Genomic DNA, 20,644 nt, shown 5'->3' on the forward strand with positions numbered 1-20,644 from the left:
CACACGTCTCACCTTCCCATAGGGGATGTTGTTGATGTGTGGGGGACTGGTACACTGGGTCAGTGTGTGGTAGCTTGGATTTGAGAAATAGTTGCTATTTGGGTGTGCCTCGCCAGTCTGTGGTAGGGTCTCTGTGGGGTTACGGGGCACCGGTTAGGGCTATGTTTGATTAATCGATAACAACTCAATCAAATGATTAATCAATAAATCAATCAAATTATGGATATACTGGAAGCACAACGAAGCATGTCAAGGGCAGTGTGTACCTGCGCCAGCGTAGTCTGTGTTCATGACACGCACAGCCGGTGTGTAGGTGACGGCTGGCATGGTGGGCTCCTTTCCCTTCTGTTTCCTCCTGTAGATGACGAAGAGGACCAGGAGGAAGAGGACCAGGACCACCAGGACCACAATTCCGGCTATGGCTCCTATCTGGTAGGAGTCGGCCAGCACCACGGTGCTGGTCAGGCTGTTGAGGTTGCCTGCGATGATCACACCAGCTGTGGGGGGTGGGAGAGAGCCTGTCACTCAGGGTCTACTGGTCTTTTTAAGATTGGGCACACGAGCAGGTGACTGAGAAAGCATATGGTTGTAGATTCAGGTCTCACACCCAGCAGACACCCAGAATCTCAACCTTAAGTGGAACCAATGGGACATGTTTTAAAGAGATGTTATAATATTACCCAGCTTTGAACACTTCTCCACCTGCTTTAGGCACTTAGCCTAAAGCATTTCCATCAAAATATATCTCTGCCTCTGAATGAGTAAAGTGTAAGAAAATAGCTAATCTATATGTGACACTTTTAAGAGTTTTTTTCAAGCAGCTTAATAATAATAAGGGCCTTAAACACAAAGGCTAATAGATCCACCCCTAAATGGGTCTGCTCTTCACGGATAATTAGAGTACATGGACCCTCTCCAACTATCAAGCACAGAAACAGCCAACATGCTGCCGACAGCTGCCTTGATGCTCTCAGCGGCCAGGGGGATGACAGGGTGTCCTCACCTTGGTCACACCTGGCGCCCTTCCAGCCTGGGTTGCAGTAGCAGGTGCCGGTCATGTGGTCGCAGGTGGAGTTGTTGAGGCACTCGCAGACCTGACGGCAGCCGTATCCGTAGGAGCCAGGGGGGCACTCTGAAGCCAGCGGTCAGGAATAGCGTTAGGAAGAGGGCTCAAGAGAATTCATTCCTGGCATGATTAGGGGCTCCAGCTGAGTATGATGGATGGACATCAGCATGTAGGACACAGCTGAATTTTTCCAAGTGAAGACTTCTTAAGAAGCTTATTAATGAATTTATTATTGCACAATCTTGTCCATACACCTCATGCCTATCATCACAACTATATAAACTTTATATACACACACACACACTTAAAAATTTTTACCCACTTTTAAATTGTCTTATGTCAGTGTCTTATGTCTTTATCTCAGCACGTTGTGCTAAAATTTCCAGATTGTCGGTATTTAAATGCCTTTCGTATTCATATTTATATTCTGTGTATTGCTGTTTTCTTGCACTATGGCCGACGTGATTGTAATTTCATCGCAGCATATGACCCAAGGATCATACAGCTGAAGACGACAATGAAGATACTTTGGCTTAATTACTTTGGTAAACAGCAGTAAAGCTTCCTCCAATGAGACACGCAGTTTTAGGAGTATAAAGAGCCGTTCATTAATCTAACACCATGCCAATGGGTATATTACCCCTGCGCTTTGAGTAAGCAAGGCCGCCACCCTTAACAGGGTGACGGTTTTAGGGTGACTCAATGTATGCCGATTAGCATTGTCCTGATTACCCATAAGACCCTGCTGCATACTCACTCTGCTCGCAGTGTCTTCCCATGAACCCCGTGCGGCAGGTGCACTGGCCTGAGATGTGGTCGCAGTCGGCCCCGTTCTGGCACTGGCAGATCTGGGAGCAGTCCTTCCCGTAGAAGCCCAGCGGGCAGCCTGCAAGACAGCCATCGTGAGGACCCCCGCACCCGCAAACACTCCGAGGGTGACTATCTGCTGCATCTACACCTGTCATTGCATCACCATGACAACAAAGTAGAGGAGGCCGAGCGGGGGACTCACGCTGCGTGCAGTAGAGGCCGGTCCAGCCCGCGGTGCACTTGCACTCGCCGTCGTAGGCGCTGCAGAAGGCCCCGTTGTGGCAGTTGCAGGTGTGGATGCAGTTGGGGCCCCACTGGCCTGGTGGACAGGCTGCAAAACAACACGTTGTCTCACTGGGAGGCTCCCACACTGGCACTGCGTGTATCATCATGCTTAAGCTGGGCATCAGGAGAGTCACATGACCTCATCGACTGTTGAATTGCTATGAGCAGCAGAGATGAGCAGAGAGTAGCACCTGAAATTCTTCAGGTCAAAACTATCAATAAAAAATATAAATCATAACATGAATCATTAACCTAAACAAGCATACCTACTACGCAATAAAACAGCCAGACAAGATCCCCGCTATAAATATTTTAATTGCTGCAATTTTCCCATTTTTTTCAACGGGGGTAATTGAACTATGATGACCATTTTAACAGCATTAAAGGAGAAACGCCTACGCAGTGTTTTTCACGAGCCGTCGGCAAGGTTGTGTACGCGCTGAAATGTACTCCGTCAGCAGGGGGCGGCAAAACCAATCTTTAGACATTGCTTCATAAGGTTACTGCAAATAAGACAATTCCCATGATTCTTCAACATGAGAAACAAAGTAATGTGTTTATATAAGGACAGATTGTGTGATTTCACTCTGAGGATTTTATTTGGTACCTAATAAATATTTTTGTCTATTATTATTATTATTATTATTATTATTAGTAGTAGTAGTAGTAGTAATAGTAGTATTAATAACAACAACAATGATAATAATAATAATATAGTAATTATGGCCAACAAAATCAAAATCTCTCAGCTTGCATGTGATTTTAAGAATCTTTTCCTATGTGTTGAAGAGCATTCTAGCTCTCTCTATATTTGCTGAAGTCAAAGGTCCCATGGGGTCAGCGGTCAACATGCCACAGTGTATGTTAGACCCTTGCCAGTAAAATGAGAGCAGAAGCAGGGTGGCAGTACAGTAAGTCAGCCCCTGAGTCATGATTGGCTGACAGGCTCTAGAGTCAGAGGTCACTGAGAACTGCTGAAGCGGAGGATGAGGGCTCGTGGCACAAAAGGGATTTAAAGCCCTTATAATAAGCCACACTGATTTCTGTGTTTGAAGCAGTGTCACAAGATGTTTAAGTAATATGGCTTTGCTCAGATTTTTGTGCGCGTGTGGAGACTCAAACAGATCCCTAATTGCACATTTGTCACCATTGCAGAAGTGAATATTTATTTTCTTCCTTAATTAAACAAAACAAAAATGAGGGATTAGCTTCTTCCATTGAGCACAGGCTCATTACTGCAAGATTAATTTCTAGTTAATTCATTTATAATTTATTGTATAATAATCTATAGAATATTTTTTTGTACTGAACGTAAGTGAGACGCCGAATAATTTCACAGTCAACAGAAGACCACAGATAGAGCCAGAGGCCCCCGTGACCCCCCCCCCCTTACACAACAGCTATGATCATTCCCTGAGAGACCGTATTATCATCTGAGTGACCCCTTTCTGCAGCAAGTATGAAAGGGCAGCCTTTGCTGTAAGAAATACAAGCCCTCAAAGGAAATGTGTAAGAAGAAGCAGTGATAGGCTGATGTAATGAATACAGCTCCCCTGTTAGGGGCCCAGCACTCACGCTGGGAGCAGTCACTGCCTATCCAGCCGGGATAGCACTGACAGGAGCCATCAATGGGGTTACAGGTGCCGTTGTTGGTGCAGGTGCAGAGCCCCGCGCAGTTCTTCCCAAATCGGCCACTGGGACACACTGCAGGGTAAGCAGGGGACACAAAGCAGCACTGTGATCGCACCCTGCAGAACCTCTGCCACTTCGGCTTCTGAACATTCAAAGTTGCTACACTTTAACTCTCTATTTGTTTGACCAGTGCTTTGAAGATTCAAGAAAACTTTATTGTGTTTTACAAAGAAACTGAACTTCTAACTGAAATTCCTCTTCTTCTAAAAACACTCATATGTAACACAACATCAAACAACACAAGTCATAAGAACAACCAATAAAAGTTACAAAGTCAATAAGAATACTCATTTTGAAGCATTTAATGCGCCAATGCCTGAGGGAAAGAACAACTTTTCATATGTAATCTTCCAGGCCAGAGGAACTCTGTAATATCCTTCTGATGGTAATGACTGAAATTTATTTTAGCCGAAGCTGTTTCATCGCATGCACTTTTGCACCTGTGTTCTGTAATGCAAAATGTCTAGTTCCTTATGTACCTCGCCACCTGCTGTATCATCAGAGAACTACACCATCCTACCTTCATTGCAGAGGGCTCCCTTGAAGCCTGGCAGGCAGTCACACTGGCCCGTCACGTGGTGGCAGGGGCCATTGCTGTGCACGCACTGCGGACACGCCTGGCTGCAGCGATGGCCAAAGAACCCGGGTGAACAGACTGCAGGAATGGGAACATGGGAGGAGTTTACGGCCGGTACCTTCATGTCCCACAGTCACCAACGGCAACCATTCTGATCTGCTGCGGAAAGGGGCTGAGCGCAGCTTTCAAATATAGGCTAATTGATTAACTGCTTTATTGATTTTAATTATTTGAGTGTGCAGCTGTAAGTTTAATTTGAGTCTGTTAATAACACTGTCATTACACTCTATTTTCAGCCATCTAGGATCAACTGTCCTGGAAAGAGTGCTATAAAAATAATTCATCGAATAATTCAACTAATTGAATGTGACTTTAATGGGAAATTAAATAGAAGAAGGGCAGAGAAAGATGACTATTGCAAATGAGCGTCCTAGGATCATTCAGGGTAGCTGTCGCTCCGTGGCTGTGCTCATTGGCTCGTAACCTGACTGCTGAAGGCATTAAATTTGACACTATTTTATCATGCTGACTGTTGGTGAGCTGCTGCAGCAGGAAAGTGGAGCCCTGAGAGGATAAACGATTGGCAGACGGTGCTTTGGGGATGGCCGAAGACGGTGCCAAGGTGCACTCACTGCGCTGGCAGATGGCCCCACGGTACCCGGGGGCACACTCGCACGTGCCCTCGTCAGGGGAGCAGGACGCCCCATTCTTGCAGTCACAGGGTAGCGTGCAGTTGAGACCCCAGCGGCCTTCGGTGCAGACACTGTCACAATGGATTCCTGGGAAGACAAGCAAGCAGCCAATCAGGTCAGATCCAGTCCATATGTGGTGCACGTCTAATCACCCATAAACAACCAGAAACAGTCAGAAGTAACACTGGATATATAGATGTAAAGTACTTTATAACACCTTTCGTGGTATTCCATTAATCACGCGGTACATTAGACTAATATATATACAACTGTGTGGCACAGGTATTGCATAATTCCATGACAGTTTTGTTTTTTACCCAGAATGCAATATATCCTCAATTATCTGACCAGGTACGCATAGGCATTTTACTGGCCTGATCACTGTGGAAAGTACAGCTAAAACCAGAAACCCTCAATCAATTGTCTGTTTAGTTTGATACTCTGCACTACTTCAGCAGTAGATTATCTGTACTTCTACTGGCTACAGGTACATACTAGTGGACAACTTCAATTGTACAAACGTCCATTTGAAACTTCATCTGAAATTCTTCTGCGTAACTAGAGAAGCACAGACTAATTCTAACACCAGCCACAAAAACCCAACTAATTATTTGTTTATCTGCATTTGAATACTGTTTTTTACAGGCACAAACCCTAAACATAAAAAGAAGGCAAAAAACTACTCGACTAAAGGGCTATATGTAGTGAACAATATCTTCCTTTCAGCAGACTAAATGATATAGTTAAAAAGTCTTAAGACCCTTTCTTGATCTAATCTCCCTTGAAGGAGAACTAGGTCAGCACAAGAGTCTCATTCCATTGTAAAAATGTGGAACAAAAGGCAAGAAGATTAAGGAAAAATACAAAAAATTTTCTTTAAATCACATGCTTGTTCTTTTGCTTTAGAAAAATCATTGATCCTGAAAAGGCAACAAGCTTGAGTGGCTACAGGGAGACTCGCTGGAACGCCTAATCCGCTCATTAGCATGATATGTTTCCTCACTGCCACGGCTTGTGCACCAGACGCTGGCCAGAGAATGTCAATGTGCAGAGCTGATCTAATCCAGTAGGTGTCAAAATCGGCCTTATCTGGCTCACCGTGGAGAGCATTCAGTGCTGCACGTAACATGAGCTTCTTATTTTTTGTTTTTAAATATAAAGTTAAAAATCTATTTTAAAAATACATTATTTTTGAGTAATGATTCTCAATGATTTTCCTCTCTCATTATAGTGTTAAATGGAGTCAGTAATTCGACTGCCTTCTCAAAACGATGCTTTTGCTTGGTTTTGCTTGCTCTTCGGGTAGCACTCTGTGAGAAATAAGTAATGCGATTTACTTTGCCTAGGAAATCTGGCAGGCGGTAGACCACTGTCTGTGTGGTTACACTGTTCCCATGCCCTGATATCAATTTGATATGGAATATTAATATGGGAAGACACATTGTACAGTCAAACATGAGAAAAGTTTATCAACAGACCCTGAAGGAGAAGTAATAAGCATTAGATTTATTGACTCCAGGACAAAAATTACTCCTGTATACCAAAGTAAAAACATTTTCTGAACATTCATACAAACAATACTGAGACATCTTTGGGGACGCTGTGGTCCTAGAATTCTTTTGGGGTTGGGGGGTATTTTCGATGTGGAGATTAGGCACAATTGAAAGTGTTCTGCTTTTCTCAGTTACACTTTCCCATTGAGGTGGAAACAAAGCGCGTGACTCGTGGGAGAATCGCTGAAAATGTACTTAAGCGCTGCTGACTCTGAACAGTTACGATACCTACAACAGCACCACCAGGAATCGTTCCCTCCGACTGACAGTCATCTAGCATTTAAGCGGCCCCACGCCTTAAACCATATAATTCCGCCCCTTTATTAAAAGTTAGCCGCCGTCTCACTCCGTCGTTGTGGCCCTCTGTTAGCCAATAAGCGGCATTGTGATGGAGCGCCGTGCCAGGTCGCGGGACAAAGGGCCCTTTGAAAGGCTGCGCGCGTTGCTAGGCGATGGCGGAATGCTGGCGATAAACTCCACTTAAGGAGGTCTAGGGAAATGCCGCGGTATTCCGAGGCCCGGTGCCTTGTGTGGAGCCATCGGTATTCTGGCCGCATCTGGACCGGAGTGGGACAAACTCACCAGCGCATCCCAGGCTAACCTCCGACTTGAGCCAATTCAAAGCTGCCTGTGGGGCTGATGGGATTGGGCCATCGGTATATTTACTCTGGAAGATAGGGCCTTCCTTTTCTCTTACTAATGGTATATGGTAATTGTGCCCATTTGAAGCTAAGACTCACTAAAGGAAGCATCCAAGTGCTGGAGCTTTTTAAACAAATCTGCCTCAATCAGTGAGGTCCTCTACCTCCGTTTTTAAATGGCCATTCACTCTTAATTATAGCACAGTATAACGTCGCTGTTGAATCTGCAAGTGACAGACACACAGACAGATACATAGAACTTTTAATGATCATAAAGGAAAGTAAAGAAATATCAGCATGATGGGAAGTAATGTGATGTGATTTGAAGTGTAAAAACAATAAAGGCGGGAGTATTGATTTGTGATGGACGTGGGCTGGGAAACGTAATATTACAAAGGGATTACAGGCTGTCATTTTGCGGACGGCATACAGGCATTTTCTTCAAGTTTGTAAAGAATGACATGAAAAGACAAAATAAAAAGAAAGAATCGAAAACCCATTGGTGTTTATATTTCATTTGAGCCCAGACTCAGTGCCTAATTACCTTGCATGATAAGGCAGATAACTTAAGCTGATTGCTCAGTTTAACTGCGTTGTTTCAATTAATTGTTCTCTGAAATAACCCACAGAAGACAGTGAAGCAACTGACTTCCAGTTTACAAGGGAAGAGGCATCATTGCAGTCCTTTGCATTTCTGCATTATTTGAATGGAATCAACAACGGCAGCCAACCATAAAATAAATGCAAAATCATTAAACTACAAACTCCTTTAAACTACATTAAACTGCAGAATCAGTAAGGCTGTTTTTTTTCCGGGTTCTTTCTGCGCCAAAGTCTGCTTGAAGATTAGACCTTGTAGACCTTGCAGATACCCGGGTTCGAATCTCCTGGGTCACGTGTGTGTGGAGTTTGCATGTTCTCCCCATGTCGTCGTGGGGTTTCCTCCGGGTACTCCGGTTTCCCCCCCACAGTCCAAAAACATGCTGAGGCTAATTGGAGTTGCTAAATTGCCCGTAGGAGTGCATGTGTGAGTGAATGGTGTGTGAGTGTGCCCTGCGATGGGCTGGCCCCCCATCCTAGGTTGTTCCCTGCCTCGTGCCCATTGCTTCCGGGATAGGCTCCGGACCCCCCGCGACCCAGTAGGATAAGCGGTTTGGAAAATGGATGGATGGATGGACCTTGCAGATGTTTCTGGAAAAAATAAATCGAATAGCATCTTTAAGATGTTCTACTATACTAAAGTGAGCCTCAAATGCTTTGACATAGACAGCCATTTTCTGGCCCTAGCAATCCATCTTTTGAAAGTAATGCAATAATCTGATTGGATGCCCATATCCAGTACATCTAATCATTAAGGCCTGTCTCCTAAAGCCACCCTGATGAGGTGGTTTATCAACACATGTAAAGGAGCCTTTAGCAAGCTGTGTCATAGATGACAGGGATTTACTGATGATGAACACAATGCTCACGTTTGCTGCTCTGTAGCTAAATTTAAATGTTCACCTTTCCAAGTTTTTTCATAGAAATGACCGAAACACTTTTGAGTGACTTTGAAGTAACGCAAAGAATCCATGTGCTTAAATGATCTAAACACCATAAAAACTCTACTTAGTAGAGGCATAAATTCCAAATGGATAAATTCCACTTGAGTGTATGGTATGTGTGTGTGTGTGTGTGAGTGTGTGTGTGAGTGTGTGTGTGTGTGTGAGTGTGTGTGTGTGTGTGCCCTGGGTTGTTCCCTGCCTTGCACCCATAGCCTCCGGGATAGGCTCTGGACCTCCCGTGACCCTGAATAGGGTAAGCGGTTTCAGAAAATGGATGAATGGATGGATGGATGGATGGACGGATTCCACTAATTCCAGGCTGGTAAGATACACAGTAGTGTGAATATTTCAGAATCTTAAGCATGCCTGTCTGCCCAAGACCCAACACTGTCTGCCCAAGACCACGGAGCCGGTGGGGAGGACTCCGCCCTCTGCCGCTCACTCACCCGTCCAGCCTGCCTGGCAGTGGCAGTACCCAGTGGCAGGATGACACCCTTCAGCGTGGCTGCAGTCACACTCCTGCTTGCAGTCCATTCCATACTTCCCTTCCTAGAAATTCACAGTATGGCTCACATTCCATGCTGTACATTTCCCAGAATGATTCACTGTCTCTGGCCTTATTAAAATGACAGTGATTCCTTTGCATAAAGAAATAAGTATTCACTAGAGAGCAGTGATTCCCCCACATTACAATGCAATTATGCAAATTCTGTAATAATACAGTGATTACTTTGTGCTTGTCATATTTGTCTGGGGCGTTTGTTGTCTCCTCTTTAATAACCTTCTGCTGATCCATTACGATGCTGTAATCACATACCGGGAATCTCTGCTTTCCAATCATGGTACAACATAGCACAGTAAACCTGAGATTCCCGACTTACCAATTCCAAACATTTTAGAGGAAACCAAATTAGAGGAGTAATTTGTACAACTTTGGACCAAAGGAATTCTGGCCGCTGTTAATCCAAACATCAATGTGCTTGTTAGAGGCTTAAACAAAGGTAGCTTGGGTAGATCCCCAGCTAATTGGGACTAGCAATCCCAATGCATCTTACATTCTTTTTTATTCAGCTTACACTTATTTTATTCAGCTTACACTTATCTTAAGCAACACACATTTTTGAGGGGGCAGGGTCAGACATTCTCTGGAGCAGTTATGGGTTAAAGGCTTTGCTGAAGGGCCCAACAAGAAAATCAGTCTGCCATCTCTAGGTCTTGAGCCAACAACCTCCCAAACACAAGCACAGCATCCTAACACTGTGAGCCACAGACCACCTTCGCTGACAGGTCACCAAAAGCCAGAAGGTTTGTTTTCAGAACTCGCTAAGAGCATTTGGCCACATCACAGCTTCCGGTGCCTCACCTCACAGTGGAAGTCGCATTTCTCGCCTCTCCACCCTGGTGCGCATGTGCATGTGCCACTGAGTGCGTCGCAGGCCCCACCATCACCGCAGCGGCACGTCAGGTTGCAGCCCAGGCCCCAGGTGCCGCTGGGGCAGTTAATGGAACAGTCTACACCATGCCAACCTAAACATCCACAGCAGAGAAAACAGGAGAACATCAGACCAGCTGTTCCTCAACAGGAAGCATGGATTTTTTTAATGAAAAGTGACATAGCAGTGGCGCAAACTGCCCATCACAAACATATGTGCTGTTATGTTGACTAGGCATAAGTGCTACGCTGAGCTTCCAGTGAAAATAAGCAGTACTGGAGCAAGAGACACACCAATAATCTTCCAAACAAAGCAATAACCTAATAAGATTTCTATCTTGACGAAGATACATAGGGTGCCCCACTTAAACAGCTAGCTGTGTCTGGCCAACTTATTTAAAAAACTGTCTGCAAGAGGGCACTGGCCCAAACAGGGTACACACAGGACGGGATGCCGGTCTGTCATGAGGGACACTCTCACACAACTGTCCTCTAGGAGGGTGGATTATAGGAAGAAGCCGAAGCCAGATTCGAACCCACAACCCTGGGGTATGAAACACCCACCTCTGGCATCTCACTGTGTCACCATGCCACCACCTTCCTGTATAGGTCTGTGTAGCACTAAGCTAAATGGCTAAGCTAATGAACACTTTAAGCTTTCTGGCCTCTTGTCCTGACACTGGCGTTGGTTGAAAAGTATGCGGATGGAAGTTTAGAACTGGGTATGAGCTAAAACAATTGCATTGTGTTTTATGTAAAAAAAAAATGAAAAAAAATCAAATTCTAAATTTCAAATTCTATGCAGCCATTTTCAGAGTACTGCCGGCTTGGATGCAGAGCTTCAGCTTTACCTTTTCAGGTTCATCCAAATGCTTACCAGTGTAAAAGGTGAGCCTCTGCAGTTCTGAGCTTTCTTAGCTTCTCACCGCCCCCCGCCGCTGCCTTAAAGTCAGCGTCCAGCCGCTGCTCAGGGAAGATGCTGGACGTCCCCCAGACAACCCTGAGAGATACACACCTGCTTTGCAGGCGCAGGAGCCATCCACCGGAGAGCAGACGGCATCGTTCTTACAGCTGCAGGGGGAGGAGCAGTTCATCCCGTGGGTCCCTACTGGACATGGCGTGGAGCAGTCGACACCCTGCAGCAACACAGGGCCGACTATCAACATCATATATCATCATATATATACAGACAGGCAAGCAGAAAGGCAGACAGAGAGGCAAACAGACAGACAATCAAGCAGACAGAGAGGCAGACAGGCAAGGAGACAGAAAGGGAGACAGGCAGGCAGGCAGGCAGGCAGGCAGGCAGGCAGGCAGGCAGGCAGACCGACCGACCGACCGACCGACCGACCGACCGACCGACCGACCGACCGACAGACAGACAGACAGACAGACAGACAGACAGACAGACAGACAGACAGACAGACAGATAGATAGACAGATAGACAGATAGATAGATAGATAGATAGATAGATAGATAGATAGATAGATAGATAGATAGATAGATAGATAGATAGATTGACAGCAATCATCCCCCAATTCCACCCCGCCAGTGAGGTAAGGGGAAGTTAGGCTGCTGGATCCCTGCAGTGGGAATATTGTTGATAGAGGAAGCATTTAAAAGTCTGTCTCCAAAATCACCTCCACCCAGCATGAGCCCCAACAAAGCGCTAAGGACGTTTGAGCCCTGCTGTGAGCCGGCTGTGGCCAGAACGGCAAGCCCTCATCACGACACACACCGGACAAATGGGCCTGATTTACACCCCCATATCCGGCAGGACGGCGTAGGGTCCTGCATGAGACCGTGCGGTCGGGGTCACCGTGCCCAGCACGTTACCTTGAATCCTGGGGCGCAGACGCACTCGCCGGTGACGCTGTGGCAGTCGGCCCCGTTCTGGCACTGGCACACCTGCTGACAGGACTCCCCGAAAAAGCCTGGGGTGCACGTCTCGTTGCAGTAGAGCCCCGACCAACCGGGCCGGCAGGTACATTCACCAGACATGGGGTGGCAACTGGGGGGAGGGGGAGAGAAGGGGCAGGTGCTCAAAAGGGACCCGAATCGCCGTGGGCTGCAGGAAACCGTCTTCAAGTCTGTCACTCCTCACAGGTTTGCTCTCAAATGTAATTTGTTTGCAAAAATTTGATACTTGCAGGGACCCCAACTTTACATGCATCAGCCAAAACAGATAAGAGACAAGGTTGTTTTTTTTTGGTCCATTTATAGAGGACAAATACAGGACGTGTCACATGTGCAGCTGCTGGTGTTTTAGAACGTCAGCAATATGCTGGATTCATCTCCTTTCTGACATCAGCTTCAGACAGACGGACACATCCCCGCCCCAAAAAAAGACAATTTCTAAAATTCCGTGGGAAAGAAAAAATAAGTTTTACACACAAAAGACAGAGCAACCGAGAAAATGAGCCCTGCTGTTATCTACACCTCAGAGAGGAACCCGACCGTCTATCCATCCACCCACCCAGCAATCTAGCCATCCTCTATCTCTGGGCTCCACAAACTTTTAACCAAAGGAAGCTCACACTTTCAGGGGATTTTTAACCAACCATGCCTAGCATTATTTCAGTGTGAGCTGTGCACTTGCTTTTGACTGACAAGGTACCATGTCTGTCACTGTGAAATAGGTGATGCTAGTGTATGTCAGTGAGTCTAAATCTGGTTGGAGATGTTTCAATCTCGAAAAGGTTTGATTACAGATACACGTGCTACCAAAAAGCTGTCATTTTGAGTGCATGGCGTCTGAGATTTGCGTAACCCAGAACAGTATTCCTTTTTAAAATCCCGGACACCACAGGATGACGGTATAAAAAATTAGACACTCCCCAAATGTGTGTGGGGGTGGGGTGGGTAAAATTTGCCAAACAGATGGGACAGGGTTGTGGCAATAAAAGTTTTGTTGGGGGAAAAACAGATCTGTGGGATATTGCACATCATTCACGGGTGTCAGGGCACTGATGTCAATTTGCAGGAGATTTCTGGGAGAGGCAGGAGGCCTGAATAACAGATACGCATTTATGCAATTATGTAGCAGTTTCAGTTGTTATTTTGCATGTTTCTACAGATATTAGCCGCATTTGCTTGCGTTTGCTGCGTTTTTCATTACCCATCTATGCATATTACTTTGAAAAAATGTGTAGCAGGCCAGACTATATCCACCACTGATGCTGGTTAAAGGGCCAGTTAAATAGCTGGAGCCATAGCTTGAGGAACTCTGCTCTAACCACTTATCCTGGTCAGGGTTGCAGCATTAGGTATCAGGCCACAGAACTTAAGCATGATGGAAACTGACCCAAAGACCTGACTATAATCCACCGAGACACAGGCAGTGTTGAACTAGGGGGGGTCAACAAGCACGTGTGATGGAGCAGAGGTGGATAGTTCAGGTCCAGAAAGTAAAAATCGTCTTTATATATTTTTTTTGCCTCTATATACTCAATTGGTTGGCTGAAATAAAATCAAGGTCTGGATTTTTACTTTCTGGACCTGAACTATCCACCTGTGGAGGGGGGGGGGCTGGCAGTGCCTCTGTGATGTGAGAGTCAGGGTGCAGAACGTGGCAGCTGCCTTCACCTGAAACAGCGGCCCCGTAGAAGCGCGGGCCCTCCAGCTGTCCGCACGCACGCGCATGTGACACGCACCCCTCCGTCAGCTGTGCTGTGTCATCTGGGCCCCAATGGCAGCTGTGTGACCCGAGGACACGGCTGGGCTGCACTGTCCAAACGGCCCTTTGCTGCGGGGCCACAGCTGCCACTGATGACACCGGCTTTTACAGCTGTGACTCTTCTCAGCGTTATCAGTCAGGCACCCGTCCCCAGCAACGCTCGCATAACAGAACCGTTTTCTGATGATGAATTATATATTTATATAACTGAACTGAACTCTTGCTAAATGCCTTGGGGCAACTGTGCTGAGAGAGGTCGCATAGAAATGAATTCTTCTGTGATTTCGTGTTTTTGTTATGTTTATATATTGCTAGTTTCAGTTTAACTCTGTATTCTTTTTCTATTTGCAATATTTTTGACCAGTTTTTGTGTTAAAACAACAAATAAATCTATTATATATTTGAATCAAACATTCATCATAAGTGTTCAATGAATATATAATATGTAATTCTTTTTAATGGAAACATTAATTATAATTATAATGATATTATAAATCATTGCATAATATTAACTGATGAAAATGAACACTAACAACATTAAAATGTGTTAATTCTGAGTCCAGTCCAAAGTTAACAGAAGATATTAATTAAATTCATAGAAATATGGCAGATTAAAAATGTACAGCTGCATGCTGATAATGCCTCCAGTAGGGGGCGCTGTCTCACCTGAGGGTGTTGTGGATGTGGCAGGGGCAGTGGCGATCACACTTGAGGCCGTAGACGCCATCGGAACAGAGGCGCACCTCGCAGTGCCCCCCGGTGTAGCCCGCCTCACATAGGCACGCCCCGCTGATGTGGTAGCACTTGGCGCCATTGACACAGAGGCAAGTCTGGCTGCAGGCCACACCGTAGGTGCCAACGGGACACTCTTCCTGGCACCTGGGAGGCGAGGGGGACAGAGGCAGCAGAGAGTCACCAAACATGCCAGTTTGACCCGTCTGGTAAGGCCGTCTGAGCGGCTCTCCGAGCACTGCGTCTTATTCTGAAGCGTCCTGCTACCACATCGCCTGGAAACTACAGTCAGACATCCCACCTCTCCCAGAGTCTCCCTCAAATTGACAGCAGCTCCCTGACTCCCGCAAAAGATCTCCCTGAAATCTGTCATTTCGCTATCCAGTGGCAATAAAATTAGCTGTCCAGAACTTTTACCACCACAACCCCACCTGGTTGGTAAATGTTAGCGCCGTCCGGTAGCACCTTTCCGACAGATTTTTTTAATGTTTCCGCCAGCACCCCGCACTCCACAAATCTGCCTGCTTTTAGTCACTATGTCAGATTTACAGTGGGTCAAAAATTCAAATACACTTTGTTCCTATATGGCGAGATTGCCTTTCAATTGCATAACTTGCATTAAACGCTTAAGGTAGCCGTCCGCAAGCTTCTCTCAGTCTTGTGCTGGGATTTTTGCCCTTTCCTGGTGACAGAGCTGGTGTAATTGAGCAGTATCTCAGTAGGGACCTGGTACTGGGCAGACCTGGCTTCACTTTGGAGTTCTGATGAAAGCACAGTCGGCTCTCCTATCCTTGCGTTCCAGGGACACTGACGGTCGTCATGATATCTACTTATTCCCACCTCCGTTAGTAGAAGAGCCCACTCACTCACTCTCTCTGAGCGGCGCATGAACAGATGGGACCCCGTTGCAGCACCATGTGGCTTCCCGCCCCAGGCTGCACCTTCCGCGTCACACTCAGGAGCCAGATCCGGGGCCCAGTCCCCCCCCTCCTGCCACATGCCGGTCACAGCAAGCCCAGAATGTGGCCTAATACCTAACAGCCCCCAAAGCTGCCTGCCTTTATAATGGGGACAATGATCAGAAACTCCAAGAAACCTGACAGTTTATGCTACATGGTTTCTATGAAGTGACTCTCGTTATAGAACAATTCATGCTTTTCGGAGAAAATATTTAAGCACTAAATTTAAGCACAATATTTAAGCATGAAACGTTCCCGTATGTTCAGCTCATTTGATGACTGATTTATTGTTCCGTTTGTTCAGTTCATTCAGCCAGTGAGGCATTGTTCAGTTAATTCAGTGATTCATTCTTCAGTTTGTTCGATGACTGATTAATTGTTCAGTTTGTTCGGGTTATTCAGTGAGTGAGTCATTGTTCAGTTCATTCAGTGAGTGATTAATTGTTTAGTTCATTCAATGAGTGATTCATCGTTCAGTTCATTCACAATCGAAATCGAACCCACTCTTTCACCAGCAACTGGTTTAATGATGCGAAGGCATCTGAAAGAACCAGTACAACTGGAAAAGCATAAACCTGCATCACTTCTTGTCTTCCCCAATTTGAAAGTGTCACCTGAATGACAGCGAACCAGTCCAAGTTTGGCTGGCTGCCAGTCAGCGGTGTCTTACCAGTTCTCCTCACCTATGACCTTAATGGTCATTTAATCTCTCGCCTCAAATGTGAAAATGGCTTCTTTCAGGATTAGTACAGATAATGTGACCCTCGGTCACCAGCCAACGACACCCCCTGCTGGACAGGTGCTGCCGGCGCGGCTCCACCCCCAGTCTCACGTTCTGCACGCTCTCCTCTGCTGTCTCACCGCACCAGGCTGTGCCTTGACTATTTTCCAGCCCAGCGGGTGTGGCCAGACATGGCGGCCAGGCCTAGCCAGAGTCGGCTGTGACGTCTGCGCTTCCAGAAGCCCTTATTAACTCATAAAAGCACACTTGTATTTCTATTCTTGTAGGTTCATTGGCTGGATAAGTATATGGTACATGCTCCTTCTGATTCTGGTAATTATGGGCCCCTGGACTGACGTCTCAGGCTGCCGGAACCCACCAGGGCCAAGCAGCTGGGCTGTGTGCCGAAACGTCGGCTTGAAACACCGGCCTGTTTCCTCACACGATGTGACAAGCACCAACCCCTGCACCACTGAAGGGGGCTCACTGTCAGCACGGGATCTGCTTTGGAGATACAGTCCTGATCAGCATTTAAAACCATCCAAAACAACAGCATATATATCTGGGTAATATCAGTCTGAAGTGTTCAGGAGTCACTTTAATGCCAACTGAGACAAACCAGCTGATGACAGCAGGTTACTGAACAGGACAGCAGCAGTATCCCTCGGAAGATTCCAGCCCTGCTATTCAAGAATTACGGTTATGCCCATGGTGTGGTATCCGGGGGGGGGGGGGGGGGGGGGGCAGGGAGCCTCTGGGGCCATTCCAGTGGGCTGCGGCCTGATCTGCTGCAGACCGCGGGATGCATCCTCTGGCCCGACCTGGAAGCTCTCCACGGTCTGCTGGTCACATCTTCACCCCAGGATATTTTCAGTGATTTCCTGCTCCTCTGCCAGACATTTCACAGCTGTCCTTTTTTTTTTCAGGGGGGGGTGACTCTTTCTGCTACACTTTGTCCTCTCTGCCTTCATATGCACTTATAATACTGATAATTAACTTTATTATTCTTTAAACAGCTGGCAGGGATCCTGGAAGCGTCTCGTTGACTCCTGTGCATGGAAAGTGCAGTTACGCATTTAATTAAACGCGCAGCTCTTCACAGCCTTGGGAACAGCACTTCATCATATCGTGACTGGAATGTCTCTTAAGGACTGCTTATAACAGAAACACTGTCAGCTGGGGGGGGTCTTTGTGCTTGCTCGTACTGCTCATCAAGGATGCTGATTAAAAATGGCAGTTCTTCCTTGTACCTAATACAAGTACAAGACAGTCCTTGTGGATTTTGTTTGTTGTAAACCCCCCTCCCCCAAAGGAGCCTGGTCCAGCCTCATGCCATACCCCTCCAATCAACATGATTACATGTGGGGGAGGGGGGCAAACACAGGCTAATTCTGGAGTCAGCCTCACCACCACGCTGTGTTTACTGTGTCAATCTGGGTTTGCTCTCATTAAATCAAATGACAGGCCTGTAGGCTGGGTGGGGGGGGGGGCTATACTTTTGGGATTTTTTTTTCCACTTTTAGTCATAAGCACTAGCCAGCTCATCCATTATGAGTTACGACTAGTGCACCGGATTCACACCCAGATTGAAATCTGGCTACAGGCAGTACTGCTACAACACGTGATAACTGTCACTCACTGCCAATCAGGTGTTACACGACTGATCCATACACATTACACAGGTCAAAGTCTTATATTCTAAAAATCTAAACATATCAGTCTCATTAAACAAAAACAAACTTAATTTGCCAAGCACTGGTATATTAGAATGCGTCTCTTTGCCAACCCCATCTTGCTCTCCACAGCGCAGGGTCAGCCCATGCGAGTTGAACACAGAGAGCAGGAGGTTAAGGGCTTTGCTTACACAGACAGGGCTGCCCCACGGATATGTGACTGTGTTGCCGAGGCTGGGGCTCAAACCAACAACCTCTGGATCACAGACACAGAGACTTAGCCCCCTGGTCCACTCACCGCATTGTAGCAGGGCTGTCTGTACATAACACCAGTCTACATGCTGTGGTAACGTTAATGCACTACGTAAGACAATGTCATGTAAAAGCCATAAAAGCACACGATGATGATATTGACACCAATACATACAGTAAACTGGTTAAATTTGCAGACGACATCAAGGTGGGTGGTGTAGCAGATACTAATCTAGCAGCACAGAGGCTACAACGGGATCTGGATTTAATTAGTGACTGGGCTGATACCTGGCAGATTAACTTTAATGTAGAAAAGCTGATTATGAGAAAGACCTCGGTGTGCATGTTCATGCTTCCATGTCCCACTCTCGCCAGTGTGAGGAAGCAATAAAAAAAGGCCAATAGAATGTTGGGTTACATCTCTAGGTGTGTAGAGTTTAAGTCAAGGGAGGTGATGCTACGATTATATAATTCCTTGGTAAGACCCCACCTAGAATATTGTGTATAGGTTTGGTCACCGTACCTTAAGAAGGACATTGCTGCTTTGGAAAAGGTGCAACGTAGGGCTCCGAGAATGGGCATCCACTTGCAGGAGTGAGCGTCGTTGCAATACTGCGACTAAATGAAGGAGCGGCATAAAGTAATGCGTTTAAGCAGCTGGGTGTCCCTATAAGCCAGAAAGGTGCCTGGGAGATTAATTAAATAAAGTATTCTGTGTATGTGTGAGTGAATGGTGTGTGAGTGAATGGTGTGTGAGTGACTGGTGTGTGAGTGACTGGTGTGTGAATGTGCTCTGCAATGGGCTAACGCCCCATCCTGGCTTCTTCCCTGCCTTGTGCCTGTAGCCTCTGGGATCGGCACGAAACCCTCCGCGAGCCTGAATAGGACAAGGAGTTTCAGAAAATGGATGGATCGATGGATGGAGGAATGGAACTATTTTGTAGAAACTCTGTGGACGAATTAATTGAATCTGACACTCATGCATTGTGACTATGCAGCATTGTGTCACATTTTGTAAGTGTGAATTACAGTAACACGGCTCATCGAGCTAGGGCACTGTGCCTGTCATCGGAAGGTTGCTGGTTCAAATTCCAAGGTTGAAAAAGTGATTTCACCACTGAGTTCCTGAGCAAGTTGCTTTAGGGATTGGGTAATGCGATTTTCTGAAAATAAAAAAGTAAGTCGCTCTGGACGAAAACATTTACTAAATAAATGCAAATATATTTGGCACAAGCTGGCAGTTTTGCTTTGTTTGCACGTGAGGTGTCGATCTGCAGATGCTTCACACCCACATTACCCCTGTTCTGTTTTGGCAGAAGCGGGAGGGGGGGCCGTAGTGTGATTATTATTTACAGCACAGATCCCTATTAAGAACAGTTGGCTTCACCAAATAATGAGAGCTTTTGACCTTGTTGCCATTCTGGGAGGGGAATCGATCTGTTCCCCTGCTTTTCCTTCACGCTGTCGGTCTGTTCACATTTCACAAGTATTCGGGTCAAAAGTCCAGTGTTTTCCCGTATAGGGAGAGCTTCCATCGACAGCACTGCTAATACCTGAAATCTCGCCTGCCTCCTTATCACGAACATTTCAGCAATTCCCGTATACTGATCACATGACCGCACTGAAATTTCACTCAATAATTTAATCACCGTGCATTACATCATCATATCCACAGTAATCACTCTTCCGCCAAAGTTTCGAATGCACTTAAGGCAAACTTTTCTAACTCCTATCCGTAGAGTTTTGTGCTAATTTAATTTCGCTATTGTCTGAGGACATTTATATTCTATTTCCATCTCTGCGTTATCACTGTAGACGGCGGCGGAGCCAGAGGCTTATGTCCAGAAGGATGTCACAACGGGACCTTTTTTGGGACGACTGTAACAGGAACGGCGTATAACAACGAAACCCATGTTGTGACTTAAGCAGGCCACCCATAGGTCAAAAGAACAAGGTCTTAACGACTGCGCCACCTGTTGGCTAAGTTCTGTCACTGCAGGGCCCTGACTCACCTCTCTCCGATGTAGCCGGGGCTGCACTGGCACTGCCCTGTGGACGACGCACACGTCCCCCCGTTGTGACACTGACATTCCTGCGTGCAGTTCCTCCCGTAGCGACCCTCTGGGCACGGCTGCCCGCACACAGCGCCCTGCGGACACAGAGAAGCCATGTGGGTGAGTCGTCGCGCAGAAGCAAACACCGCAAAAAAGGCCAGGAAGGCAGACTGCAGTTTGGACAATGAGCCCTTATGTCGCTGCATCCAAATGCTGCTTTCACCCGGAATTGCCAGAGGGGCAAAAATATAACAGAGGACAGGAAAAGCAAACACATATGACAG

At 46.4% G+C, this 20,644-nt stretch overlaps 1 protein-coding gene across 1 annotated transcript in view; it reads right to left on the bottom strand.

Moving 5' to 3' along the window:
• The window catches only part of megf10 (multiple EGF-like-domains 10), a 60,878-nt gene that overhangs the window by 4,912 nt on the left and 35,322 nt on the right, over positions 1-20,644 (bottom strand). Inside the window, exons 8-21 of the mRNA XM_049019704.1 lie at positions 20,319-20,455; positions 14,636-14,848; positions 12,130-12,304; positions 11,308-11,428; positions 10,224-10,387; positions 9,307-9,409; positions 5,063-5,209; positions 4,374-4,508; positions 3,737-3,865; positions 2,079-2,207; positions 1,824-1,952; positions 1,004-1,132; positions 267-497; positions 13-131 (exon numbers count right to left, since the gene is read on the bottom strand). Coding sequence (XP_048875661.1) covers positions 13-131; positions 267-497; positions 1,004-1,132; positions 1,824-1,952; positions 2,079-2,207; positions 3,737-3,865; positions 4,374-4,508; positions 5,063-5,209; positions 9,307-9,409; positions 10,224-10,387; positions 11,308-11,428; positions 12,130-12,304; positions 14,636-14,848; positions 20,319-20,455 — 2,061 coding nt within the window. The remainder of the gene's footprint in view (positions 1-12; positions 132-266; positions 498-1,003; positions 1,133-1,823; positions 1,953-2,078; positions 2,208-3,736; positions 3,866-4,373; positions 4,509-5,062; positions 5,210-9,306; positions 9,410-10,223; positions 10,388-11,307; positions 11,429-12,129; positions 12,305-14,635; positions 14,849-20,318; positions 20,456-20,644) is intronic.

Source organism: Brienomyrus brachyistius, chromosome 7 (assembly GCF_023856365.1).
Source record: "Brienomyrus brachyistius isolate T26 chromosome 7, BBRACH_0.4, whole genome shotgun sequence".
NCBI classification, from domain to species: domain Eukaryota; kingdom Metazoa; phylum Chordata; class Actinopteri; order Osteoglossiformes; family Mormyridae; genus Brienomyrus; species Brienomyrus brachyistius.